The 24,542-nt window shown below is 53.6% G+C and overlaps 8 protein-coding genes across 8 annotated transcripts; 5 read left to right on the top strand and 3 right to left on the bottom strand.

Annotated features, from left to right (window-relative positions):
* Window positions 1–211: 211 nt before the first annotated feature.
* Window positions 212–1,293, top strand: BBA_01724 (uncharacterized protein; the record flags this gene model as incomplete). The annotated part of the gene is made up of 3 exons (XM_008596821.1): window positions 212–258; window positions 353–904; window positions 1,017–1,293. The coding sequence occupies 3 exons, from the start codon at window positions 212–214 to the stop codon at window positions 1,291–1,293; spliced, it is 876 nt and encodes a 291-aa protein (XP_008595043.1).
* Window positions 1,294–2,798: 1,505 nt separating this feature from the next.
* Window positions 2,799–4,610, bottom strand: BBA_01723 (transcription-silencing protein Clr2; the record flags this gene model as incomplete). Its single annotated transcript, XM_008596820.1, has 2 exons — window positions 2,799–4,303; window positions 4,364–4,610. The coding sequence occupies 2 exons, from the start codon at window positions 4,608–4,610 to the stop codon at window positions 2,799–2,801; spliced, it is 1,752 nt and encodes a 583-aa protein (XP_008595042.1).
* Window positions 4,611–5,495: 885 nt separating this feature from the next.
* BBA_01722 (RING-like domain-containing protein) lies at window positions 5,496–8,406 on the top strand (the record flags this gene model as incomplete). The annotated part of the gene is made up of 4 exons (XM_008596819.1): window positions 5,496–6,337; window positions 6,580–6,724; window positions 7,080–8,067; window positions 8,171–8,406. 4 exons carry the CDS (start codon window positions 5,496–5,498, stop codon window positions 8,404–8,406), a joined length of 2,211 nt encoding a protein of 736 aa, XP_008595041.1.
* Window positions 8,407–8,617: 211 nt separating this feature from the next.
* Window positions 8,618–10,313, bottom strand: BBA_01721 (COMPASS complex protein; the record flags this gene model as incomplete). Its single annotated transcript, XM_008596818.1, has 2 exons — window positions 8,618–9,818; window positions 9,883–10,313. The coding sequence occupies 2 exons, from the start codon at window positions 10,311–10,313 to the stop codon at window positions 8,618–8,620; spliced, it is 1,632 nt and encodes a 543-aa protein (XP_008595040.1).
* Window positions 10,314–11,450: 1,137 nt separating this feature from the next.
* BBA_01720 (siderophore regulation protein) lies at window positions 11,451–13,156 on the top strand (the record flags this gene model as incomplete). The annotated part of the gene is made up of 3 exons (XM_008596817.1): window positions 11,451–11,713; window positions 11,766–12,295; window positions 12,351–13,156. 3 exons carry the CDS (start codon window positions 11,451–11,453, stop codon window positions 13,154–13,156), a joined length of 1,599 nt encoding a protein of 532 aa, XP_008595039.1.
* Window positions 13,157–15,693: 2,537 nt separating this feature from the next.
* BBA_01719 (homeobox and C2H2 transcription factor) lies at window positions 15,694–19,298 on the top strand (the record flags this gene model as incomplete). The annotated part of the gene is made up of 2 exons (XM_008596816.1): window positions 15,694–17,401; window positions 17,461–19,298. 2 exons carry the CDS (start codon window positions 15,694–15,696, stop codon window positions 19,296–19,298), a joined length of 3,546 nt encoding a protein of 1,181 aa, XP_008595038.1.
* A 1,734-nt stretch (window positions 19,299–21,032) lies between these two features.
* On the top strand, window positions 21,033–22,154 carry BBA_01718 (uncharacterized protein; the record flags this gene model as incomplete). Its single annotated transcript, XM_008596815.1, has 2 exons — window positions 21,033–21,719; window positions 22,053–22,154. The coding sequence occupies 2 exons, from the start codon at window positions 21,033–21,035 to the stop codon at window positions 22,152–22,154; spliced, it is 789 nt and encodes a 262-aa protein (XP_008595037.1).
* Window positions 22,155–22,491: 337 nt separating this feature from the next.
* BBA_01717 (major facilitator superfamily transporter) lies at window positions 22,492–24,437 on the bottom strand (the record flags this gene model as incomplete). The annotated part of the gene is made up of 2 exons (XM_008596814.1): window positions 22,492–23,885; window positions 24,014–24,437. The coding sequence occupies 2 exons, from the start codon at window positions 24,435–24,437 to the stop codon at window positions 22,492–22,494; spliced, it is 1,818 nt and encodes a 605-aa protein (XP_008595036.1).
* Between the last annotated feature and the right edge of the window lie 105 nt (window positions 24,438–24,542).

Here is a 24,542-nt window from a genome sequence, read left to right as displayed (position 1 = left end):
GCTGCATCGTCGCCAGTACAGCACGGAACCTCAAGAGCCCGTCGTCATTCCCCCACACTAACATCAGCCTCCGCGCTATAAACTTCTCGCATCGCCGACTATCAACTTTGAATCCTCAAATACGTCTACTTCCATCTTGTCATTTACGCCCCTTGGCGCCACTTCCTGGGTTATCGAACCTCTTGCTACACACTCTGCTCACAACGACGCCATGAAGCCTTCAACAAAGGGCTCTTCCAGACGGGCTGGCTGTTCAAGGTCAGTTTTTTTTTTTCATCCTGCTTCTCCACCTCCTGGTCGATCTGCAATTTCTTCCCTCTTTCTTGCACTCAATTTCACTGACACATCCCAGCCGTGACGCCAATGGCCCCGTCACCATCTTCACAGTCCCAAAGTCGGAAATCGCTGAGCAGCGCGGGAAAGCCATCTCCACTCGTCTAGGCATGCAAGTGCAGACCTGGGAGATGAGAAAAACGCAACCCGACGAGATGGTCCTTCGCCAAGATAAATCACTCCGTCTCCGTCTCCGCTGGTACTGTCACCGCTGCCATGGTGACATGACCTCTCAGGGTTCCTGTTCCAACTGCGCGCATGCTCGTTGCAAGATATGTATCCGACTGCAGCCAGACCAAGATATCGATGACAATATAGTTGGGAGAAGACCGACCCGACGCCGCTATCAAAATAACGACGAAGGCTATCATGTCCCTGATCCCACTCGTAATGAGGCAGGAATGCAGCTTCAGCGGCGCAGTAATGCTGGCGGCCCGGATTTGGTCCTTAGAAAGCCCCGTTACCGGGTGAGACGGACTTGCCACGTCTGCAAAGCCGATTTCGCCGAAGTGAGCCAGACGACGTGCAACAAATGCCAGCATGTCCGCTGCACCGACTGCCCTCGAGATCCGTGAGTCCCCCTCTTGCATACACTTCACCGAATCTTCCCGTTGGGTCTTGTCTTTTCCTCTTCTGTCCCGCAACACTTACCACGAGTGTTCATATGACTAACATCTACGCAGACCAAAACTCAGCAAATACCCGTTCGGCTATCCCGGCGACGTATTTGGTCCCAACAGTATACCGTACTACGAATGCATCAAATGTTGGACTCTGTACCCCCCGCATACAGAGAACGGCACTTCATGCAGGAAGTGTGGCGAGCAAAAGTCCGACAACTCACCCAGAGTCCAACCGCGAGCCGTAGATCGAGATTATGATCCGAATTTCTTGCTTAGACTCGAGGCAAAACTGGACGAGCTCAAAGCACAAAGGGCTGAACCTTTTCTAGAACAATGAGCTTCGCCTTGCGTTGGAGTGTGTTGAACGACGGCGGGCGCTTCCGACTCTCTGGAGAATATGGCAGGCCCTTGTTTTTTTTTTTTTTTGGTTCAATTTCTCCCAACATATACTCTCCAAGAGGCTCCTTTGCAGCTATCCTAACCTGTTCTTGGATTGCTGTCTATTTAGGTACAATGCCTTCTTTTTAACATGATCATAAGCAGGCATCGGAGTTCTAAGGAGGTGGCATTCAAGCATATAACATTTCTATAGCACATCAGGCATTTATACCAGGGTAATACTTGATGATACATTGACATATATGCTTCTTTGATCCACGCTTTGCTCTTTGGCCTTTCTTCCAGCTTGGGTGCATGCAAAAGGATCTAAATCAGCAAGACGGCATCATCTCTGCTGCGCAAGGCGGCACGGGCCTGCTCTCATCACAAAACGGCAAAAGACCCAAGGAAAAAAGGGCGTGTGCAAAACGCCACACCATGCAGCTTGCGCTCATGCAGCTTGCACTAGAATAGGAAAATCACAATGGCTGTCTCCAAGCGACCGGAAAAAAAAAAAAAAAAGAAGTGTGCGCTTTTTTTTTTTTAAATTCTCTTGTTACATACAAGGGCGGATGCAGCCGCACTATCCGCACATCTGCGTGGCTGAACCAGAACTCCCTTGCACTCAGCCAAAACGCCTCGGATCGACAGCATATTGACAGTACACACGCAAACACGGGTTACATTCAGTGCATTTGTACGGATTAGCTGAGGGAGGGAGAATAAGACTTGTGACAGAAATGCGCCACTGCCGTATGAGTTTCTCGGAGGATCCTCCGAGACCGAAGCGCGCCATGCCACGTGTATTTCGTGCCCAAGACCTTGTCTTGCTTTATTATTTCCCCGTTCCGTTTCCTTCTTTTCTTTTGTTCTTTTGCTGCCTTGAATTAGTATGCAGTACGGATAGATGGATCACACATTCCGGTGAAAAAAAGGCAACGACCCCGTATGCGTTGCAGGCCCTGCAAGCCCAATGGGAAGCGCATTTTTCTTTTTTTTTTTTTTTCCAATTTCCTTCTTGGAAGAGAAATGGTCTTGTTTTCTCGCACATCAGCCTCCCGCGTGGGGAGAACTGGGAGTTATAATATGCAAGTGCGCGCACCGAAACATGGCGGTTGACCCGAAATTAAGCGTCTTGTCGGTATGCGTGATGCGTCACTTTGCCTTCTATCCTGCATGGGTGTTGCTGAAATGCATCTTGCGCAGTCGTTGTCCTGGCAAGGGACCATCTATCATCTTGTATTGAAGTATTGTCAGCATTAGGCGTACATGACAATAGTCATTAATTCCTGATTGTCTTGATTCTTCATACTGCCTAGCCGCTGAGAAAAGAGACGACAACACCTCTCGCTTAAACTTAATTAATGTACAGTCATCTTTCTTGTTCGTCAGGCTTGCTCTTGCCAGCTGTCTTTGCCGGCCATTGGCCACAGCTATTATACCAGCGCCGCCTGTTTTGCATGCTCACATTCGTCTGATTTCCTCGCGCACAAAATGTTCAAAGGCGAGCCTAGCGCCTGCCGGTACGCTCCCGCCCAGCGTCTCCAACCTGTTGACCTGGCGGCCCAGGTACCGTCCAATGCCGTCCATGCGGCTGTTCAGGTAGGGGTGCTGGTCCTCAATCTGGCGGCGCGCCACGGCGGCCTCGAACACAGGCGCGTTGAGTAAGGGCATAACGCGATGCGTCGGGTAGAAGCGGCCCCGGATCGACTTCTCCTTGAGGCGGACGCCATCGCCACCCACCACGACCCATCCGTAAAAGGTCCCAGGTTGTACCGCTTTCCTCCAATGCGACTCATCCCGCAAGACGACGGGCAGCTGATCCACGGGGACGAGCGTCGAGGGGTCGGCGCCCGGGTCGGCGCGCTGGTAGAGGGTGCCGCGAAAGAAGACGGCGCCCGGAAGGTCGCTGGACGTGTAGATGGATCGTAGACCCATGACAACCATGTCCTCGGACACAATATTGAGCTCCGCGGGCAGGTTTCGTACCCTTAAGCAGTCGCCCACCTCGATGCGCTCCGCGCCGAGGAAGCAGCCGTAATAGGTGATTGTCTTGGCTTGCAAGTCCTCCGACATGGGTGACCACAGCGAGTAGGACCAGTCGACTTTGGATGCCGCCATTTTTGATGCGTCAAGCAAAAGAAACTCGCGCTTCGAAGGATTTGCGCCAAACTCGCGAAACTTTTCGACCCACGGCACCTCATCGAATATCTTGTCACGCATGTCCGGAATAGACACCGGCGGCACACTAAATGCTTGAAAAGGCCGCATGTCCTTATCATGCTTGGCGACGTTTGACTGTGGGATGAGGGCATTGCCTAGGGGTAGCAATTCGTGGGCCCCAGGCTGCTGAGGGTTCTGTGCGGCAATGACACCCAGACGCCATGTGTTTCCTATTTGGTACCACACAAGCTCTCCCACGCGGAAGAGAAACGGCGATTGTAGCGACCAGCCCACGCTGCGCTGCTGTTGCGCCTGCTGCTGGCTTGCCAGGTGTGCTTGTTGCCGTGCCTGCTGCTCCGCCCGTTGGTGTTGGAGTTGTTCTTGTTGCGCTACTGCTTGGGCCTGTACTTGAGCTGCAGCCTTTGTATGTGATTGGGCCTGCGCCGGTTGCGCCTTGGGCACTAATTCCGGCTGTCTAGTCGCAGGTTGTCCAGGGATCGTCGGTAATGGCACGGGCGTCACTTTAGGTTGTGCCTTCTCCGGCTTCGCTGGCGGTAGCGTCGGTGTATTGCTAGCTATCTCGTCCATGGCTGTGGCGACTTTTGCCATGTTGATTGAGTTGCAGTGAACGCAGCAGCAATCTTTGTATTCCTTTGACGATGAGAGGAGCCATATCAGATGTGCCGCAAACTCTTGGGGGGTCTTGAACAACTTCGATTTGACTGGGTACCCAGACACCCAGATATGCTTCGATTTTTCATATGGCCAGTATCCCCGGGGAAATTCTACAAACCAAGGATTGCCTTCTGATTGTTTGTCAGTATTGCTTCATTACCAGGCACTAATACTGGTTCCACAAGACTTACCATCAGGGGTGGGTGACAGTTCCATCTTGAGAATAATTCCGAGTTTCACTTTCCATTCAACCAAACGAGGATCATCTTCAGCTAGGCGTATCATTTGCGGCTTTGCTCTGGGTATCTTGTCCGTTGCCTCCTTGGCAGTCTTCTTGGGCGCTGGCGCCGGCGCCGTTATTGGCCAGTACCCTGGGCCGGTATCTGCGCCATCACTTCGCGCGACGCGCACGACGTCAAATTCCTTCAGCTCTGCCATGCTCAGCCTCTATCAGTAGACTGCGTACGCGTCTCGGCATGCGCCAGCGGTTTCGCCTCCACAGTGCTGCCTTTGGTCTCAGCGGCCTTCCCTGGCTTTGTCCGACAGTTCCCAGATATTTTCGAGTCTCTGCCCAGCCCAATGCAATTCTACTGTTTCATGCGCACCAATTGATATATGCGTCACGCATTTATGCCCTCTAAGTCGCGTCTATGAGGAGCTGTGCTTCGATGCGTGATGAGGCAAGCTTGTCAAGGTTCGGGCAGAAGTCCCAGTGATAGAAGTTCGCCCAGGCTTGATGAGTCAGCGTTGGTGGTAGCAAGCAACTACCCGGCAGCGTCGTTATTCTTTTTTTTTTTTTTTTTTTTTTTTTTTTTTTTTGATTGCCTTGTAATGCGTGATCAGGCTTGGAAAGAAAAGAAAAATGATAAGTTACTGTGTGGCTTAATTAAGTCTGCAGAACGGTGATTTGTTTATTCTGACGTGCCTCTTCTGCTCGTTGCTGCATTTCCATTTCGGGGCTTCGTCTTCTCTCATCCCTTTGCCTGTCAAGAAGGAGCAAAGGGATCACTAATTAGGTGTTACGTACCTAACTACTAGATCCAGGAAAGACGTGCAGACGCAGTGCGAAGAACTCACAGAATCCATAACATTTCAATCACCAAAGAATTGCTCGGGTTCTCACGAGAAGACGAACGAGAGACAAAAATATCCTTCTCGATAAGACTTCTGGTGTTGGCAGTGAGTGACTGTGGCGTCATACCGCGCACTGCCACACCTTAAACGCGTAAAGAGGACGCGACTAGCCACCCCTCCATTTTGCGCTTGCATATTCAGAGTCGCACGGCTTTCCTTTACGGCAGCAAGAACCACACCTTCTGCACAATGGAGACCCTAAGTGAAACTCAGTACAGCAATAAAAATCGAGCATTCCTTCAGGCAATGCTTGCAAGGAGTTCCATGACCTTTCGCGAATCGCGCCCCGTCATCGCCGCCATACTCAACGCCGATAATAATGGCAGTTTAGTGCGCCCAGAACAAGTGACGGAAGAAACGTTTGACATTTTCATGCGAACCGCTCGAGAAGCTGCATCTCTATTTGATTACGAAATTCGAAGAACGCAACATCAAGTCACCAAGGAACGAGTTTACGCTTTCGTCAATACTGCTTCTGACGCGCAGACGCAACTTGCGACAACATTCAGCCACGATGAACTTGCGTTCATCAAGCGAGCCCTGGAGGCTATGTTCGACAAATACAACACACCGCGAATGGAAGTCATTGCACTCACCGACATGCAGGCTGTAAAGCTCGCGAGACCCAATCGCAGGGAGAGCGCCGTCGACCGAACCGAAGACGAGCCCGAGCAGTCGCAGGCAATCACAGACAAGGGCCTGAAGCACAGCGAAGTCGAGACAGTGCTACAAAACCTCGTCGGTGGTGGATGGTTTGAAAAGAGCAGAGAGGGGTTTTATTCGCTGACGCCGAGGTCGCTCCTTGAGCTAAGGCCGTGGCTCCTGGGCACGTTCAACTATCCGGATGCAGAAGAGGGAGAATGGCAGAGAATCAAGTTTTGCGAGGCATGCAAAGACATTGTGACGGTAGGAGTGCGCTGCGCAGATCCCGACTGTAATATCCGAGTCCACGCCATCTGCGAGGAGGCTTTTTGGCGAACGAGACGAAACAAGAATTGCCCCGGATGCTCGAAAGAGTGGACGGGAAATTTGTACGTGGGAGAACGGGCGGTAACATCCACGCAAGCATATCAAAGAGGGCGTCGTCAAAGTGGCGGCAGAAGCGGTAATTTGGCGGACGAGGTAGTACAGCAAAGCATGGCCGAATATGAGAGGGAGTAATGAAGTAGCAAGAAGAGCAGCTTACATGGTCTAGAAAACATTGATATCGGTACGGAATTGGGAAGGAACCATGTATACTAATGATACCCACACTAGAAATTGATCATTACAGACGCGCCCGTGCATGTGCTTGCGCACTGCAGCTGCACGATGGAAATCCAAGGCGGAAAGCCGCATGCCAAGGGGGGGCTGGGCGAAGCCTGTTCGCACCTGTTCGAACTGTGTGCGAAAGAAAGAACGAAACACACAGACCAGCAGTGCGATTTGCCATGTTCTTTTCTGATTCAGTGATGCGGCGACTAATAAAACGACGTACAACCTGTGTCTTTGTTCTTTTGCTTGGCGCGCGGCAATGTTTGAGTACAATCACAAGCTTGTGTGGAGTTCAGCTGGGATGAACGCTCATGACGTCGCGTCCATATTAACTTGGTGGCAGTGCCAGGGCGGCCTCTTGCCCAACCGCCGCTAATAATACGGGATCGATCTCTAGCCCCAATACATTAATTGAACCAAGTTTCGAGTGCAAATCATCTCTCAACTTTACCAAACTTCTTCAACACAGTCGAAGCCGTTCAGATACCCTCAAATTAATTGTGCTGAAACGCTTCGCAGCCTGCGCCACCCACGATGATCGAATACTTTACCTATAAAAAGGTCAAAAAGCACAACGCTCAGAAGAAGGCGAAGCAAGAGGCGGATAATGCAAAAGCTTCGGCGAATGATGCCACGACTGCCGATGACATTGACCATGGAACTGCCAAACTGCTAAAAGGCAAAGAACGTGACGATGGCAACGGCGATGTGGACGCCGTGTTGCGCGAGGACGACGAGCGCTTCATCGCAAATCTCCTCGCCGAGCACGACGGCCCCGCGCCCCCTCTGCCTCCCCGCATCGACGTTTCCGACCTTGACTGGCCCTCCGACAACGACGCCGCCGCCGCTGCGGGCCCCGCAGCCGCCGAGAAGAACGAGGTCGCGACCAAGGAGGAAGCCAAGGCGGACAAGAGGCCCAACCGCTTTTCGCTCCTGTTTACGCGTCACAAAAAGGCCGAGGACGGCCTGAAGCCGCAAGACGCGCAGCTGGCCACCACGGAAGCCGAGCGCGAGAAGAAGGACCTCGGCAACGTGCTGGACCGGCTGAACCTCTCGGCTAAGAACAACAAGATTGTGCTCGGCGGCGGCGACTCGGCGGCGCTCTTGGCCAAGTTTACCCAGGTCTTCAAGGACCTCGTCAACGGCGTGCCGACCGCTGTCGACGACCTGACGAGCCTTATCGAGGACCGCGACGGCACCATTGCAAAGGGCTTCGACAAGCTGCCCTCGTCGCTCAAGAAGCTCGTCACGCAGCTGCCCGACAAGGTGACGGCCACGCTGGGGCCCGAGATCCTCGCCGCCGCGGCGGCGAGCCAGGGCATCAAGGCCAACACCGACGACGGCCTCAAGGGCACCGCCAAGAAGATTTTCCTCCCCCAAAACATCATCGAGCTCGTCACAAAGCCCGGCGCCGTCGTCGCCATGCTGCGCGCCATTGTTGAGGCGCTCAAGACGCGCTGGCCCGCCTTTATCGGCATGAATGTCCTCTGGAGCGTCGCACTATCATGTAAGTCTTTTTTTTTTTCCCTACCCTCTTCTCACACAAATAGTAGTGCGAGTTTTTTTTTATTTTTATTTGGCGTTTCGCATCGCTGACCGGTTGATGATAGTGCTATTGTTTGTGCTGTGGTACTGCTACAAGCGTGGCCGCGAGGTCCGCCTGGAGCGCGAAAAGACGGAGAATGTGATTGATGGCAGCGACCGCTTCGAAGAGCTCCCGGATGACCCCATGCTCCCTGAACCATCTCGAGCAGAGGTGACGCCTCCGGAGGAGACAACGGCAGCCTCGTCCAGTCGCGAGCTGACCGAGGGAGAAGTAGTGGCGACATCTAGCAAGGCGAAGTAAGATGTCTACATACTGACTCTGACGATGAGTCTTTATAACGTAACGCGTGATGAAATGAAATACCTTTTATAGCACATTCAATAATACAAGGCAGTGAACAACATGCCGAATTCAGCGTGCACATGTTTGCTCATTATATTAGGGGTCGCATGACGGGTATCATTATTCGTGAGAAGTGCCTGTAAATGAGACGTGCTATAATGCGGCAGTCTCAATCATCTTCCACCAGCTCTTTAATTTCCTCGCGGCCGGGGGCCAAGTTCACCGCCTCCGTCTTTACATTTGCCCCCCCCAAGGCGGAGTCGTGACCGCCGTCTTGCATCCAGAAATCCACCTCGTCAATGATGTCGTACACTACGTCCTCTGCCACCTGTTCCTTGTATCTGTCTGCCACTCCCCGCAGCGTCTTCTTCTGAGGCTCTGTTGACACAACATCGAGATCGGGCGGAGGATACCAGAAGTTTGGCCCAAAGTTGACTTCTGCCGCACCGCCTCGGAATATGCTCACGGCCGGGTAATACCCAAGCATACCATCGTCAAGGCCCTCGCGAGCGCCAACCTGCGGCATGGGCCGCGAGGCTGGGGGTAAGAAACCTAGTAGGTTCTCGAACGGTGTTCCCATCAGCACACCATTCTTGTATACTTTGATATAAGAGTTTGGCAGCGTTCGGAGGGCAGGTGTGGAGTGTGTCGGATGAGGTGGGTGTGAGTTGGCGCTGGCAGCGGTGGATGGCGACGGGTGCATCAGATCCTCCAGCTCGCGCGTAGTGTGATACTCAATCTTCTCAAAATAGGTATGTGCCTTGAAGCGAATGGGAACGCGATCACGGACAATGTTTGGCCCCTCTGCCGTCGGGCGAGGAGACTCGTCGGCAGCATCAACAGCAGGGTGGTACTGGCCGGCCATGATCTTGCGTTGTAAGCGCTCAGAGGGCAGCTGGATCTCTAATCCGATAACATCGCCTTCGCAAATGCCCTCGCCTGCTGGGAAGAACTCCTTTGGACGGGACATGTGGACTTTTTCTCCAGCTACGTCGCGAATGCCATAACTGTAGGCGTCAAACCCGACTGGCGCATCCAATGATGCTTCACGTCTTGCCCATCCCATGCGAACGTGCTTGCCACCCTCCGGTTTCGTCTCGCCCGGTGGCGGGGGACGCACTCCTTGAGTGATTTTGCATTCCCAATACCACCGGCCCTCTCGTACTGCAACATTGGCGCGTGCCATTCGGAAGCCCCTGTCAGTGGTGACTGTTCGGGCTGTTTTGTCAAAGAAGACGTGCGACGCGGCATCCTCGAAGCTAAATCGGGGCCCGAATGGCTCCGGCTCTGTCTGGCGATAGTAGATCATGGAAGGAAATCGCGGGTCTGCTATGCAGTGTGTATATCGAAAGTTCTTCTTGTTGGCGACGCTACGAATATGGTAAGCAAATCGCACATCAGGGATGGCGGCTCATGGTGTCCAAGGTAGCCTACTGGTCAGATGTCTCGAAAAACTCAATAGCATCACCATTGCGCATGATGGCTTCATGATGCTGTGTCAAGACGGGCCCTCTTGGAGGTTCAAAGTCAGAAAGCTTTGGTGGCGCAAGCTTGTAGCGCAACGGACTTGATTCACTTTGTTCGGTTTCCTTTACGGCGGCCTTGGGGTCAGGGGTCGGAGGTATGCTGTCGCCCTTGGCTTCGCGCTTCTTCAGACTCTCCTTCTTCACCCTACTAGGCTTCGACCGAGAGGATTGCCCATCGTCGTCTGTCTGTGAGGGCGGGTCTGCGAATTTGACATCGGGGTTCAAGGGCGATGGCCGCGCAGGACTGTGGACCTCGTCAATGGCACGCTTTTGAGGGATTGAGGATAGAGTCAATGTCGACGCAGGCTCTTGTTTAGAAGTTTCTAAATCAGAGGCCATGATGTGCAGGCGAACGAGTTGAGCAGGTAACGAACGTAAATTGACGAGCTAAACGCGTCGCGACATGAAGCGCTGTGGTTGCGCCGAGAGCTTGCACCCCACCAAAGGAGCCAGAATGGAAGAAAGCTGCGTCATTAGGTCAGCAGGTGCGCTCGGATCAGAAGATCAACTGATAAAGGCTTGAGCGAGAGCCAAAGTGGCTTAGCGCATGGCGACCTCGAGCTAAGAAAAAGCCCCCTGTGGCTCCTTCGTGGCGCGAGTCTGCAAAGTGGCCAATGACAGCGAGCCGAATGTAATCAATGCCTAATTTACAGGCTTTCTCAGGAGCCGTCAGTGTGCGCGCAGCCTGGAAACCCCACCGGACCAGCCGACCCAGCTTGTATCTCGGTGGTGACGCTCCAGATAATCGGTTGTCGGATCCGTCCCAAGTTTTTGGTGCCTGCGAGAAGCACCAAGTACCAAATAGTATTTGAGACTGCGAAAAAGCCGCCTTCCAAGGCCGAAAGGAGCAGCCAGCGCTGCGAGAGACGACGCAGCAGACTGGGCGAGGAGCCAAAAAAAACTCGTACCGACTCCGGTGCCATCTTGGATTCTTGACCGCCACCTACTCGGAGTTAACTGGACTCGCTATACTTCTGAGCGGCCGTACTCGTCGCGACTAAATTGGCCACTCGCCTGTCCCGGGTCTAGCTGACTGACCCAAGGAAAACTGTTTTCATCGCAGCCCCTTCCCAGGACATTTGCTCTCCTGCAGCCACAACAGTCACTTCGACACGGACAGCCGACGCGCTCTGGGACGCTGCTATCGCCCGCTTATCACAGCACTGCGCCTTGTCACGCCATATACCCTACCTGATTTTGCCTTGGCCACATCTTCGTCGAGGGTGGACACGTTGACGTTGCCCACCACGCGGTTGTTTGATTTTGCCAACGCCGGACAGCCGCCACTTGCGTCGGCCTGATCAGCAGTCTTTTCAACTCAGTCGGTTGTAGCCTGTTGGGACTCGTGTGCTGCGCTTCGACGACCTCTCGGAACCTGATGCATCGTGAGCGCTGGTTATAACACTACGCCAACTGTCGCTAGCGCACCAACTTATCAGCACAACCATCTACTGACGAAGTAGTCTTGATCCAATCATGGCTGACGCCTCACGACCAGCGACAACCGTGTCGCATCCGCGAACAGCCTTGCCTTCGCGGCCCCTCGAAAGGGGCCGTGAAAGCTCGACTACCGCCGCTTCCTCGCGACCATCACCCGATGGCGAGAACCAAAGACAAACCCTGAAGAACGGAAGCCGAAGTCCAAGCGCAACCAGCGCCGCAGAACCATCTTCTAAAGGAGCTGGATCCAAGAAGAAGCAACAGTCTGGTGCCTCGTCGAGCCACGGCCAGATCTGCAGGTATGCAACCCATGACTTTACCGTAATTGGATCATAGCTAACACATCAACAGCAACTGCGGAACGACAGAAACACCGCTATGGAGAAGATCTCCGCAAGGTGCTACCATCTGCAATGCATGTGGGCTCTATCTACGAGCCAGAAACTCGGCCCGACCAACAAATTTAAAGAAGCCACCAAAGGTAGTCTCTACGGAACTACCTCTGGCAAGCACATCAAGAGCCGGCGACTCCGGACAAGACTCCACGCCCAAAGTCGCTGGTGCCACCTACGTTGCTGCGGAAAAGACGCCATCGGGGACATGCCCGGGAGGTGGACGTTGTAACGGGACAGGCGGCGCGGAGGGCTGCAATGGTTGCCCAGCATATAACAATCGCGTTTCGAAACTCAGCATGCTACATAGGCAAGGTGGCTGTCAAGGAGGAGATGAGACAGCTAGCGATGGTCCAGCCCCCATTGACGTGAATGCGCTGCAAGCGCAAAGCCAACAGTCATCTGTTATTGCTTGTTCGAATTGTGGTACTACGATCACGCCGCTTTGGAGAAGAGATGGAGAGGGCAATATGATTTGCAACGCATGCGGTAAGTAGGCGATGAGTCTATCTGATCCTTGTATGCTAACGCGAGATCTCTGCAGGCCTGTACTATAGGCTCCATGGAGTCCATCGACCAGTGACAATGAAAAAGGCAACGATCAAAAGACGCAAAAGGGTAATTCCTTCAAATCAAGAGGAGGAAGGCGAAGATGGGGATTTGGCGATGGACTCACCCAGCAACGAGACTACACCCGAACGAGGCACCATGAATGATGACGGATCTATCAATCTCGGACTACGTCGAAAGCCCGAGGACCCTGTGCCAATGGATTTGGACACGCCACGACATGAAGCGAAGCACCCATCACCTCTTCCAGTGCCACTACCGTCTGCATCGGACTTGGCAGCCTATCGCCAAACCCCGTCCTCAACTCGAAATGCGCAGACTTTCTTGAATGACGAGAACCGATTACCACCTCTCACGTCAATGACAGCCGGCTCCGAAAGACAGTCGTCATTGTCGCCTTCTTCATTCATCTCGCCTCGTAGGAAAAGATCATTTTCCGCTACAGATCCTGCTTCTGTTGTCGGCACAGAGGGAGGCTACGACAGTGCCAAGCGCGTGTCGTCCATTAGGGATATACTGAATCCAGCGTCAAACTCGACTTACGAAGCAAGGGGTGGCAAACCAGAGTACTCACTTGCGCCGCTGAGATCTCCGGCTGAGGGCTTTACGCCGGTTAATCGCCCCAGTGCGTATTCTTCGCGTGATGGCACCCCGACGCAGAATAATCAGGAAAATGATCAAAGAGCAGAACGAACACAGCTGCTGGAAAGAGAAACGGAAAAGATGCGTGAGATGCTCGCTGCAAAGGAGCGAGAACTGTACAAACTCAGGTCCAGCTGAATGAGGGCTGATGGGGTCACGGCCGCACGCAGAGATGGTTCGACGGCAGAGGAACGATTAATGACTCTCTTATTGTTTTATGGCATGGAGCTAAGGGCACTGGAGAATGCATAGCTACATGGTGCAACGGTTGAAGGCGCTTTGGTATTTTTGGTTTTGCACCATGATTTGTTTTTTGTTTTGGAAGTTTGCTTCCGAGAGAAGTTGGTCCTGTCTGATACGATTGGGGATGGAAGAATGCGAGACTGGAACAGAGAGAATTGGGAATATGAATTGCTTTCTTGTATTAGTTTAGATGGAAAAGGTCCGCACCAAACTGCTAGATGGACCCATGGTATGGGCGGTAACGTGGTTATAGAAAACCTTTTTACAACATGAATGATGCTAATGAGACATTTTGATGATTGTAATACTACGCCAGTGTGCAATGCTTATGCTTGATAACCTTTGAAGGCGTACCGAGGCCAGGCAGATCGAGTCACATCAATGTGCAGGTATGCATGGCACGTGCTGCGGACGCGTCGATGCTGCGAGGTCAAGCTGCGGTGCGAGGGTCCGGGGATGTGGATCCGTCGACCGTCGACCAACTCGGCGAAGACGCGCAAGTACGAGTAAGCATGATGAGCATGGCTAGCACGGAGGGCAAAAGAAAAAAAGGCCGTTAGGAGGCGTGAGGAGGTACTTGGTCAGTTTCAGCCGCTCCGCGACCGGGAAGGTTCCAGAGCCTTGCGAAGGTTTGCAGGGCATTGACGCCGCCCCCGCGCTTGGATGAGAACGGGGGGACGGTTCTGTATTATTAATGCTGCATGCACGAAGCCACTGACCATCAGCCTCACGAGGCGCAATTGAGGCTGTTGCGATGATGCGCACGTGTATCATTCGAATTAGGACATCAATTGAGACGGAAGGATAAGATGGACAATATCATCTGGCGAATGACCATCGAGTACAGTTGAAGCCTACAGGTGAATTTTTGACCTTGAGTACGCCCAGCTCCAAACCCCAAAAGAGGACAGGAAGATTCAGTAGTGCTGAACAAGGCGGTAACAACACCGACTTTTGATTGCAGGTTGGAGCACCTTCCTGGGGTTTGTGCATTGCAGATCGAATGGCGTGGGGGTGCAGTTGGAGTCATCTGAGCATTATCAATCTCGGCAAGCATCGGCGCACCTCGTTGAAACTATCCGCGACTACGCTATCAGTGATCTCTCATTTGTTTTTAGACTTTTTTTTGGGTTGTTCTTGGGCCCCAAAGATAGGATCCGCGGAGTAGTTCGATACTGGAAGCCGCGTGGTGGAGGGGCGGCCGGGCCGACGACTTGGCCGAAAAGAGGAAGATGCAAGAATGTGATGGAGTATTCTAGTGGTTTTGGTCGAGTTGGACGAGGCTTGACTGAATCGTGCATCACAAATTGTGTATGAGTACAGTGAAGTTTGAGCAAGTTTAGTTGAATCGTGAACGTGCATTGTTTGGTTTGCCAATGGTACGTGGAACGAAAAGTGCCGGTATTGCGTGCCCATGTATGTATTCCGTACATCCGCAAGTAACCAGGCATGAAGTGCTCAGTTCTCAGTCGCGGCTGGCAGGCAGAATCCGGCTGGGCGCGGTACTCCGCAATTGACGGTAGGGGCTGACGGTTATTTCCACGGTATAGGTAGTTATTGGGGCCAAGTGGCAGAGCCGTTAGTTTAACGCCGTAAAAGGTGCATTAATATGATGCGGTTGGTGGTGGTCACTACTCCGTACTTGGACTCTCCGCCCAACATGTCAAAGCAAGGGCGCAGAATTGACAAGTCGGGCTCCACAGGCCGTCAACTGGTGGGCTGTTTGAGGACCGCCTCTTGCGCCTCCGGATCGGACTGGGACCCGCTGTTGCGTGACTCTGGGCCAGCCTGTTCATCTGATTGGAGCGTTTCAGGAGTAGAAGGAGGCTACTGGTGGTTTACAGAGGACTTGTAGCGGTCCATAGGACAAAATCTCTAAAATACATGCCTCTTCGCGCTAATTCATGCTCTCTCTTGCAGGCCCACCTTGCTATAACCACTGACTTGCAGGTACCTACAGCCCTCTGTAACCCACTGACCGGTCTTCTCTCTTCTCCTGCCCCAAAGGCCCCAGAATGCCCCAGAAATGCTGGCCGTTTAAACAAAACTCACCACCATCCTCCATCCCCGTTGTCTACAACTCTTCCGTATTCTTCGCATCAACATTGTCTGCCCTCGATTTTTTCAATCTTGCCCATCATTTCTGACGGATCACTCAGGCTCCCTTGCTTATATATCATCATTACTTTCGCTCTTCTCTAGCTCTTACCACTCTCCACTGCTTCATCTTTCACGCCCTGCTGTATACACGCCGTTTGCACCGGCCGACCAGCTTACACACTTTTGACTTTTGACAACAAGTGCGCCCTTAGATCCCATCCGCTATCGCGCCTTGCCAATGAGACACTCTTTCCCGCCTTGATCTCGTTCACGCCCTTGCTGAGCCCCTTTCTTCATCCCATCCCCCCCCAGCCATCACTTGCACTCTTAGCATGTCTGGCTCCATGGACGAGTTTGTCCACTGGGACGAGGCTGGCGCTGCCATTGGCGGCACCACCGACTTTCAGCTCGACACCGAGAACCTCGATCTGGTTCTTGAAAATGTCGACGAAGATGACTTTGGCTTCTCTGCTCTCCAGCACTACTCTGGCGATGCCAACCTGGACCTCTTTGCCGTCCCCGGCGTCATGTCCGATCCTATCCCCGAGGCCTGGTATGATGCTCCGCAGGCCGCCTGCACCCATTGTGCTGCCGGAAGCTTTACCTGCAAAAAGATTCGCGAAGGTAGTCACAAGGGCTACTGTACCAGCTGCGTTGCGCTCCGTGTCGAGTGCAGCTTTGCCGGGGCTCTGGCCGATACCAACGTCGCCATCGAGCCATCAGCAACCTTGCCTTCGAACCCTTGGTCCGTCACCGGCCAACACTCCAACCCCATACACTCTAGCTTTGCCAACTTCAATGCTGCGACTATTACGGCTCCAGTTCCAGTTCCAGTCCCAGTTCCTGCTACTCAGTCTGCCGAGAATAACGGCATTTTTGCCCCGGTGCCCATTGCGCCACCCAAGATTGGCGCCCGTTTCTCTCGCGAGTCTGTCCGCATACTCAAAAACTGGCTTTCCACTCACACCAGACATCCCTACCCCAGTGAAGAGGAAAAAGAAATGCTGCAGCGTCAGACTGGTCTGAACAAGACGCAAATCACAAATTGGCTTGCCAATGCCCGTCGCAGAGGCAAAGTCCAACCCCCTCGATCAGTCTCTCCCAACATCAGAAACTGGTCCACCTCGGGTTCAATGGACATACCGCAACGTCGCGGAACACCTGCCCTCGAAGCCATGAACCCACTGCAGCGTTGGCAGGTCTCTCCTCCAGAACACGAACCGGCCTCGGTCAGCGCCATTGCCAGGGCCGTTACCGCTTCGTCTTCTGCCCTGTCCTCAGGGCTCAACTCGCCTTACAGCTTCAACTACACCGATGACGGCTCCAACAGGTCGCTTTGTAAGGAGTCTTCAGCATCTAGTGTGGGAACATCGCAGTCTAGCAATGGTTCATTTGGTTCGGCATATTCTCACGGCTCCAGACACTCCTGGGGATCTTTTGGCTCTGCGCCCTTCAACAGCCGAGGCCGCCGCCGTCGCCGTCGCCGGGGCGCCACCAAGCCCGACGGCGACGCCAATCTCTCTGCACCATTGAAGACCTTTCAATGTACTTTCTGTACCGAAACGTTCAGAACAAAGCACGACTGGCAAAGACACGAAAAGTCTCTACACTTGTCTCTTGAACGATGGGTCTGTACCCCTCATGGGCCTCGTGTCATGAATCCGGAATCAGGACAAATGTCTTGCGTCTTTTGCGGCATTGCCAACCCAGATGATGCGCATATTGACTCGCACAATCACTCTGCTTGCCAAGAGCGCGCCATTGAGGAGCGGACATTCTACCGCAAAGATCACCTCAACCAGCACCTTCGATTGGTTCACAATGTCAAGTTTTTGGACTGGGCGATGAAGCCGTGGAAGATTGCGACGCCAGAGATCCGCTCACGCTGTGGTTTCTGTGGCATCGTGATGGATTCTTGGACTATTCGTGTAGATCATCTTGCAGAGCATTTCAAGACTGGTTATTCCATGGCTGATTGGAAGGGTGACTGGGGTTTCGAAGTGCCCGTTCTCGACATGGTTGAAAATTCCATCCCGCCCTGTATGCGACCACTCAAATTTCCCATAGACAAGATTGCGACGTCTGACCTTTGGCAATAGATCTTATTCATCATGAGCGAACCTCACCTCTACCCTATGTTGCCCTCCAGTCTCCGCCTGCGTCTCCGCGTAATGCGTACGAGCTCATCAAGCTGCAACTAGCCAACTTTGGCTCTTCGCACTGGGAACAATACGGAAAGAACCCGACCGACGAAGAACTCTGCCTGGAAGGATGCCGTATCATTTTTGCCTCCGAATTGCTGTCTATACAAGGCATCGCCACCCAAGTATCCTGGCTTCGTGACATTGTCATGAATGACGAAGAAATTACTCGTCAGGCCAAGTTTGGACCGCTTCTCCGTGCCGCCGAGCTTCAGAGTCTCAAGATTAACGGCAAGGACAATCTGTTTGAGGAGTGTCCGATGGAAATTCAGCTTCACCAGTTTGTCAAGGCCAAGAGGTTGCTGGGCTTGATTGCCATGGATGATGAGCTGCAAGAAGAGGCTTGCCGAATCGTTGGACGTGTTGAAGAAATTTGCACTTTCCCCTCCGAGGCTGTTGCCAATTGGCTACTTCGGCTGATCAAGCGGTCGACCTCCTGGTTGGCCCGCTTCCGGCGCCGCGCCCATCTGCCCAGAACAGAAGATATCAAGAGCGACACCATTCGTTCCAAGGATCTCACCTCCATCGACTCAACAATTCACAGCTATTCTAGACTGGAATGTGAGCTTGGTGATTTCTTGAAGGCCCAGCGCAGCTTAGGCAAGGAGCCCACAGACGAGGATCTCCAGCGTCAGGCGCGTATCATCATTTACGAGTTCGATGATGGATGGAACCAGACGGCGGCCGACAGCATGCAGTGGTTGGACGCTTTCAAGGAACGACATGCGCTGGTGGAAAAGACGCCAGACAGCATGGACAAGACATCCCCGGAACAGTCTGATCAGGCTACGGCTGTAGCTTCACCCAGTTCACAGTGGGCAGCGCCAGGCAAGAGGTGGCCAAGCGCCGTGAGTGCCAAAAATGTCGAACCAGCCCAATTCGGTAAACACAGTAGCGCTCCATCGTTCCTCAATGATGCAAATTGCTACCGCCGTCTTGCCAAGGAGCTGAAGAGATGGGTCGCCTCGACCACGTCGCGCAACAACCCCAGTCGTCACGTCCCGACAGACGAGGAGCTGCGCTATCAAGCACGATGGATCGTCTACGACGGTGACGACCCTTGGAACCAGACTGCAGCAGACAATGCCGAGTGGCTGCAGAGGTTCAAGCGCGACGTGGGCATCACCAACGACGGCGGGCCCGGCCTTCCGGATAGCTACGCTTGGGCCATGGAGCAAGGCGGTACCGGCTTCGCGCCGCCCTACGCCTGCCCCAAGTCGGACAACATGGACCCGTTTGCCGGCGCCGTGCCCGTCGAGATGCGCGACGGCGCCAAGCCCTTCCTGGCCGGGCCGACGGCCGCTAACAGTTTCCTCGACACGCTCGCGGAGCCACACACGCGTCCCGCCAAGGTGTTTTGCTCACGCGAGCTCGAGGCCCGCCTGCTACAATTCGCCGAGCGACACGCTCTCACGCACGGCGACATACCCGGCGACGTGGCGCTCCGTGCAGAGGCCAGACAGATTCTGCAGACAGACTACACGGCTGCCGACGACGACATGCTGCTCGGCAAGTTCAAGGAGCTGCTCTGCGAGAAGATGCCATTCCTCGAGCCGCAGCCGCAGCAGCCGAGCACAGACGTAGCAGCGGCGGCGGCGGCGGAGGATGCGCTCGCGGCGGCGGACACGGACTTGGACATGTTGCTGCACAGCATGGACTTTGATATGGAGCCGGACTTTATGAGCAGTGCCGTCATTGGAACAGATGGAGAAGACGGTGGTGCGTCGCTTCTCTGAGATTATATGGTATATTAGTTTTTGAATAATTGCTTTGTATTCTGTTTTCAACATTGATTTCAACATTGATACCAAAAGGAGGCATAGGATACATCTTTGGATGGGAAGCTGCGGCGGATGCATTGCATGATATTTCCTTACCAATTGTTTCAAATTAGGACTGGGTTAATTAGATTGACTGTTTCTTCTCTTGACTCTGTATGTTTCTCAACATGTTTTACTGCAACAAATACACTGGACGCTCTCCGCTTCATTCTGTCTACTGATTTGTGCTTTTTTCGACGTATGAGCCGCCCACAGACTTTTTCGCGAAACCACCTGTAACTTGTTGGTCGAAAGCTATTACATCAAGCTGCAGTATCTAATACATATGCTGTTGTTGTCTCTGTGCTCAAGCCACCCACACCGCAAACCGAACCACAAACCCACCTGCCTCACCTTGGCACATGGTATCAGTAGAAGAGGCACAATTTGTTGCCATGGCTGCCAAAAAAAAAAAAATTCCTTATGGCTTGCATAATTGTGCAAAGAGCAAAGTTCTCTAGCCCAAACAGATCTGCTGCTACACAATTCCTCCAACTTGAAACCGCTGCACCCGCACTCGCTGCCTTATCTTCTTGACACCAAATAACTCAGCCTCGACGCATCAAAGGATCCCCATCCACCAACGCCACAAAGCTCGTGTAGCTCAGTTGGTTAGAGCGTCGTACTAATACCGGATGAGCAATCGTCGACTATTGGTGATGCGAAGGTCGTAGGTTCAATCCCTGCCATGAGCACAAGAAAAAGGATTGGGATCGTGGATTTCTTTTTTTGTCCCTTTGTCCTCCCTCCTCCACAAAGAGTGGGCTGATATGGGGGCCGGCGTAGGTGGTGGATCGGCGGGTGCTGGGGAAGAAACCCAGGATGGCGTTCAAACCCTGTCCTGAGCAACACAGAGAATGTGCTGAATTTTTTTCTGAATTTTTTTCTGAAAGTTTGGGAGCCCGTTGTTGTGTGTGGTATTGATTGTATTTGAGCCGCGTTGACATTCGCTCGTCTAAGAGGCTTACATGCACTATGTATGACACGCACAACCGCACCACGATCCGGGGAACATGGACATGATCACCAATATTAGTACCTGTCCCATATGTGAGGCTGAATGAGACGGGCTAGAGATGAAGTGAAACCCTCGCCATTCCGTTCATAGCACTGCATTGTCTACTCATTTAGCAAATTATTTGGAAGTTGCTGTTGGCTCATGCCCCAGCAAGTCTCGAAGCAACTTGAGAAGATCCAGATGGCTGCCGCCATACTCCAAGCGCAAGAGAAAACGCGCTCATCACTATTGTGGGTAGGTAAATTTGCTGCACAAATCTAGATTATGCCTCTATTTAGTAATCTCCTGACGCTCTGTCTTGCTGAGCTCTGCAGTGTAGTGGTGCGGGCCTTATGACCAGATCCCAGTGCAGGGTCCGGCTTACTTAGTTGACTGTAAAACACAATTATTCTTTGTGCGGCTGTGCATATTCAGACCATTTTTTATGTATCAATATAATTCGCCGTGATTTCATTGTGTCTGTCAGCTAGGCTGGTTGCCCACATCATCGACCCGGTGTGTTGTCCCGCGTGTCATATCTGGCAGGTGCCAACGAGCCAGGAAACTCAACTCTTGGATGAGCTCGCCCACCAACTTTCGTTCTCTACACATGCACTACTACACATATTATAGCGTCGTACATTATCATCACAATGGTTTATCGCTACACTCTTCCAGCTCAGCGCAGCCCGTATGCTTGTCAGCAACGTGAGATTTGTCTCCGCAGCCAGACAATCTCCAACGCCATTGCAAGTTCACCCGGACTCAAGCGCGCAAGCCTTTATGCACATAGATCCTTGAATCCGAAAGAGGCCTCACTCGACTACAAGCCACGAGTAGAAGAGCTTGATAAGGAGAATATCAAAATCACAACATATCCGGTTTCATCGACAAATATCTTCGATGACAACAAGGACCAATATGATCCCGCCGACCCAACGACCTGGGGCATCAAGCCTCTTCCGCCGCTACCACATGGTTCATATTCACGGAAAGCCCTTTCAATCACGTCCAGCTCGGATGACGATGCCACAATGCTGCGGAGCCCAATTCTACCTCCCTATGCGGAGCCCCCAGAGGACCCCAACAACCTCGCTCAGCTCATCGAAGATCATCTTCGAATTGATGACGAGCAGCCAAGTCATACACAGCACCGCACTACGTCTTCCTTCTATCACGACCCAGACAGCGAGCCTTCTCGAGTGCAATCTCCCATATCAAACGCCAATGTGAATACACTCAGTGTCACGAATCTTGCCAAGTATGGCAAAACAAATGACAGACTTTCCAATCTTCGTTCTGAAACTCCTTCATCAGATACAGGGGATCTACTCTTGCAGGTGAGCGGCGATGCACAAGACGACTCATCTTCGGTAGTCAACAACTAGCGGACACAGCCTAGCAAGATGGTCGAGCCCTATCCGTACGGACGCCAAATCAGGCGACATCGATTTGCCAGCTTTCCCTGCGACCTAGACAGTCATCATCATGGCAGAGGATATGATGGAGTGGACGAGACTGTGGTATCGAGCCGACACAGCCTCGCACCGTCCTCAAGTGCATCTGTTGATGCTCGCTCACCTCTCCGCAGAGCGAAGCGGCGTGCATCGCATTTTTCTCTTCGCAGCTTGAGTAAGCCATTCTCAAAAAGATCGTTTCTAAATTTGAGGAAGTGGGCCAACTCCATCTACCGCAAGAGCAGCCGTCGCTTCAGCGTTGCGAAGCAGAAGCTCACGCAGCACACAGAGACTGAGCGTCGAAGCTTCTTTGCCTAGAAGGCGAACAAAACATCGGAAACACTTGGAGACAAATGAAATGAAAACCATGCATGGACCGTCACCACCAGAGCTACTATTGCTGGGAGGGGTGATATGCCAAATACCATATGTTGAAGTGAGCAAAGATTTCAAAAGCATCGGGAGAGCTTTGGAGCTGATTACAGGTATTCTTAACTGGCTGAGTTGTTGAGCATAAGTCATAATGGTGATGCGTCAGGGGCTTTATATCCAAGGTGCATAATTACAAGATGAAGAATGAATAAAAAAAATTAGACAGCCAGCCCACAGTATATCTGGTCTTTCTGCCTGTGGGAATAGTGGCAAGATTCTGCAGTTAGATCATGTACCTGAAGCTGTCGCCAGAGCCTTGGTCTTTTGCGGAGCCAACTAATCTCTCCGCCTCGTCGGGGTCCTCGCCAGCAGCATCGACACCGTCTCTATATGAGCTATGAGCATCCTTTTCGGCAAGCTTACGGTTCAAACGCTTCAAGTAGGATCGCAGGACAAAAGCACAAGCGGCAGCTCCGAGCAAGACGGCGGCACATATGCGGTGGCCCGTGGTGTAGTATGGCCCATCGCGATCGGGATAGAGTCTCGTGCCGATGAGTGTACCGAGTTGCCCAATGAACTGCATCATGGCAAAGGTGGCGCCGCGGCGCGTCTCGTCGGGCTGGCTGTTGATGCCCCAGGTAATGATGAGGGTGACGACGTTGAAGAAGCCCATGGCGGCGGGATACACGGCCAGATACCGCACCCAGGTGGGCAGCCGCAGAGGCTCGGCGATGCCCAGGACGAGATAGCCCGACGCGGAGCAGAGGGCGTGGAAGACAATGGGCAGCGTGCGGCTGCTGCGGCGGTCGGACATGTGCGCGGTGAAGAGGACAATGACGAAGGCGAGGAGGTAGGGAGGCGCGGAGAGGGCCTGGGCAGAGAGGCTGCTGTAGCCCATGCTGTGGATGATTTTGGGGAGGAATACGGGGAGTGACGAGTAGGCCAGGTTGGCCATGCAGAATATCGCAGAGGCGAGGATAGCAATGGGGTCCAAGACGACGGAGACAATGTTGCGCCACACCAGACGACGCGAGTCTTGCGCGGCGTCGTCGTCGGTGTTGTCGTCGTCGTCGTCGTCGTCGTGCTCACCCCGAGGCTTCTCCCTACGCAGGCGAAGCGTCGCAATCTTGCGCTCCCGCGGCGTCAAGTAAGCCGCCTCCTGCGGCGCGTCCGGAACGACGCCCCACGCCACGACGCCCGCCAGCACCGACGGCAGGCCCTCTACAAGAAAGAGCAAGCGCCAGGCGGCAATGGGGGACCCCGCCGCGCGGGCCACGCGCACGATAACCCAGGCGAGCGTCGAGGCGCAGGCGCTGGCGAGCGGCGCGGCGGCGATGAAGAGGGCGACGCGAAAGGCCAGCTCGCGGCGGCGGTAAAAGAAGCTCAGGTAGTAGGGGACGCCCGCGAAAGCAGCCTCGGCGACGCCGAGCAGCGCGCGCAGGGCCACGAGCGTCGGGTACGAGGGCGCGACGGCCTGCAGCGAGGCGACGAGGCCCCAGGCGACGACGGCGGCGGAGATGAGGACGTGCGCGGGGAGGACGCGGTACAGGAGCGACATCCACTCAAAGGCGCTGTAGGTCATGTAAAAGGAAGTCAGAGACCACGCGTACCACCCGGCGTAGGGGGGGTTTGTCTGGAGGTCCTCCTCCATGCCTGCTATACGAGTGTTTCCAATGTCTTTGAAAAAAAGAAAAAAGCAGAATGGGTTAGCTGCAACGGTGTTTACTGGCCCCCCAATTCCTATTATTAAGGGAGAGAGGGGGGGAAGAAGAAGAAGAAGGGATGGGAACGTGTATATAACGTACTTGAACGGTCAACAAAGCTGAGCAAAAAGAGCAGCGATAGGAAGAGGACGAGCTTGCGGTCAAACTTGCGCCGCACCACCGCTTCCTCGTCGGGCGTGTACAGGCTATAGCTCGCCGCCGTGCTGTTGCTCCGACGGCGGCGGCGGCGGCGGCGGCGCGTTCGCGCATTGCGTCGCGTAGATGATGCGCTCCGTGCGCTGACGGGCCGCGACGGCGGCGGAACCCCGGGGCTCAGACGGCCGCGCATGCCGCGCAGTTGGTAGGCCTCGGCGCCGCCCACTTCAGACTGCAGGTCCACGGCCTCCTCGTCGTCGTCGTAGTCGTCGAGGTCAAAGAGGTCATCGCTGTCATCATCGAGATTGAGCTCGGCGCCCGTCTGCGCAAAGGATGGCGAGGCCTCGCCCGGCTGCGGCCGGGACGCCATAGTCTGACTGATTTGCGCTTTGCCTCCCTTTGCCCCCCCTTCCTATGAGCGGTGACGGTGGTATATCCTAGCTTGACCGACACTTCTCATAAAAAGTATCAGTCT

This window comes from Beauveria bassiana, assembly GCF_000280675.1.
Source record: "Beauveria bassiana ARSEF 2860 unplaced genomic scaffold BBA_S00003, whole genome shotgun sequence".
Lineage (NCBI taxonomy): Eukaryota > Fungi > Ascomycota > Sordariomycetes > Hypocreales > Cordycipitaceae > Beauveria > Beauveria bassiana.
This window is presented reverse-complemented; position numbering and strand designations above follow the sequence as displayed.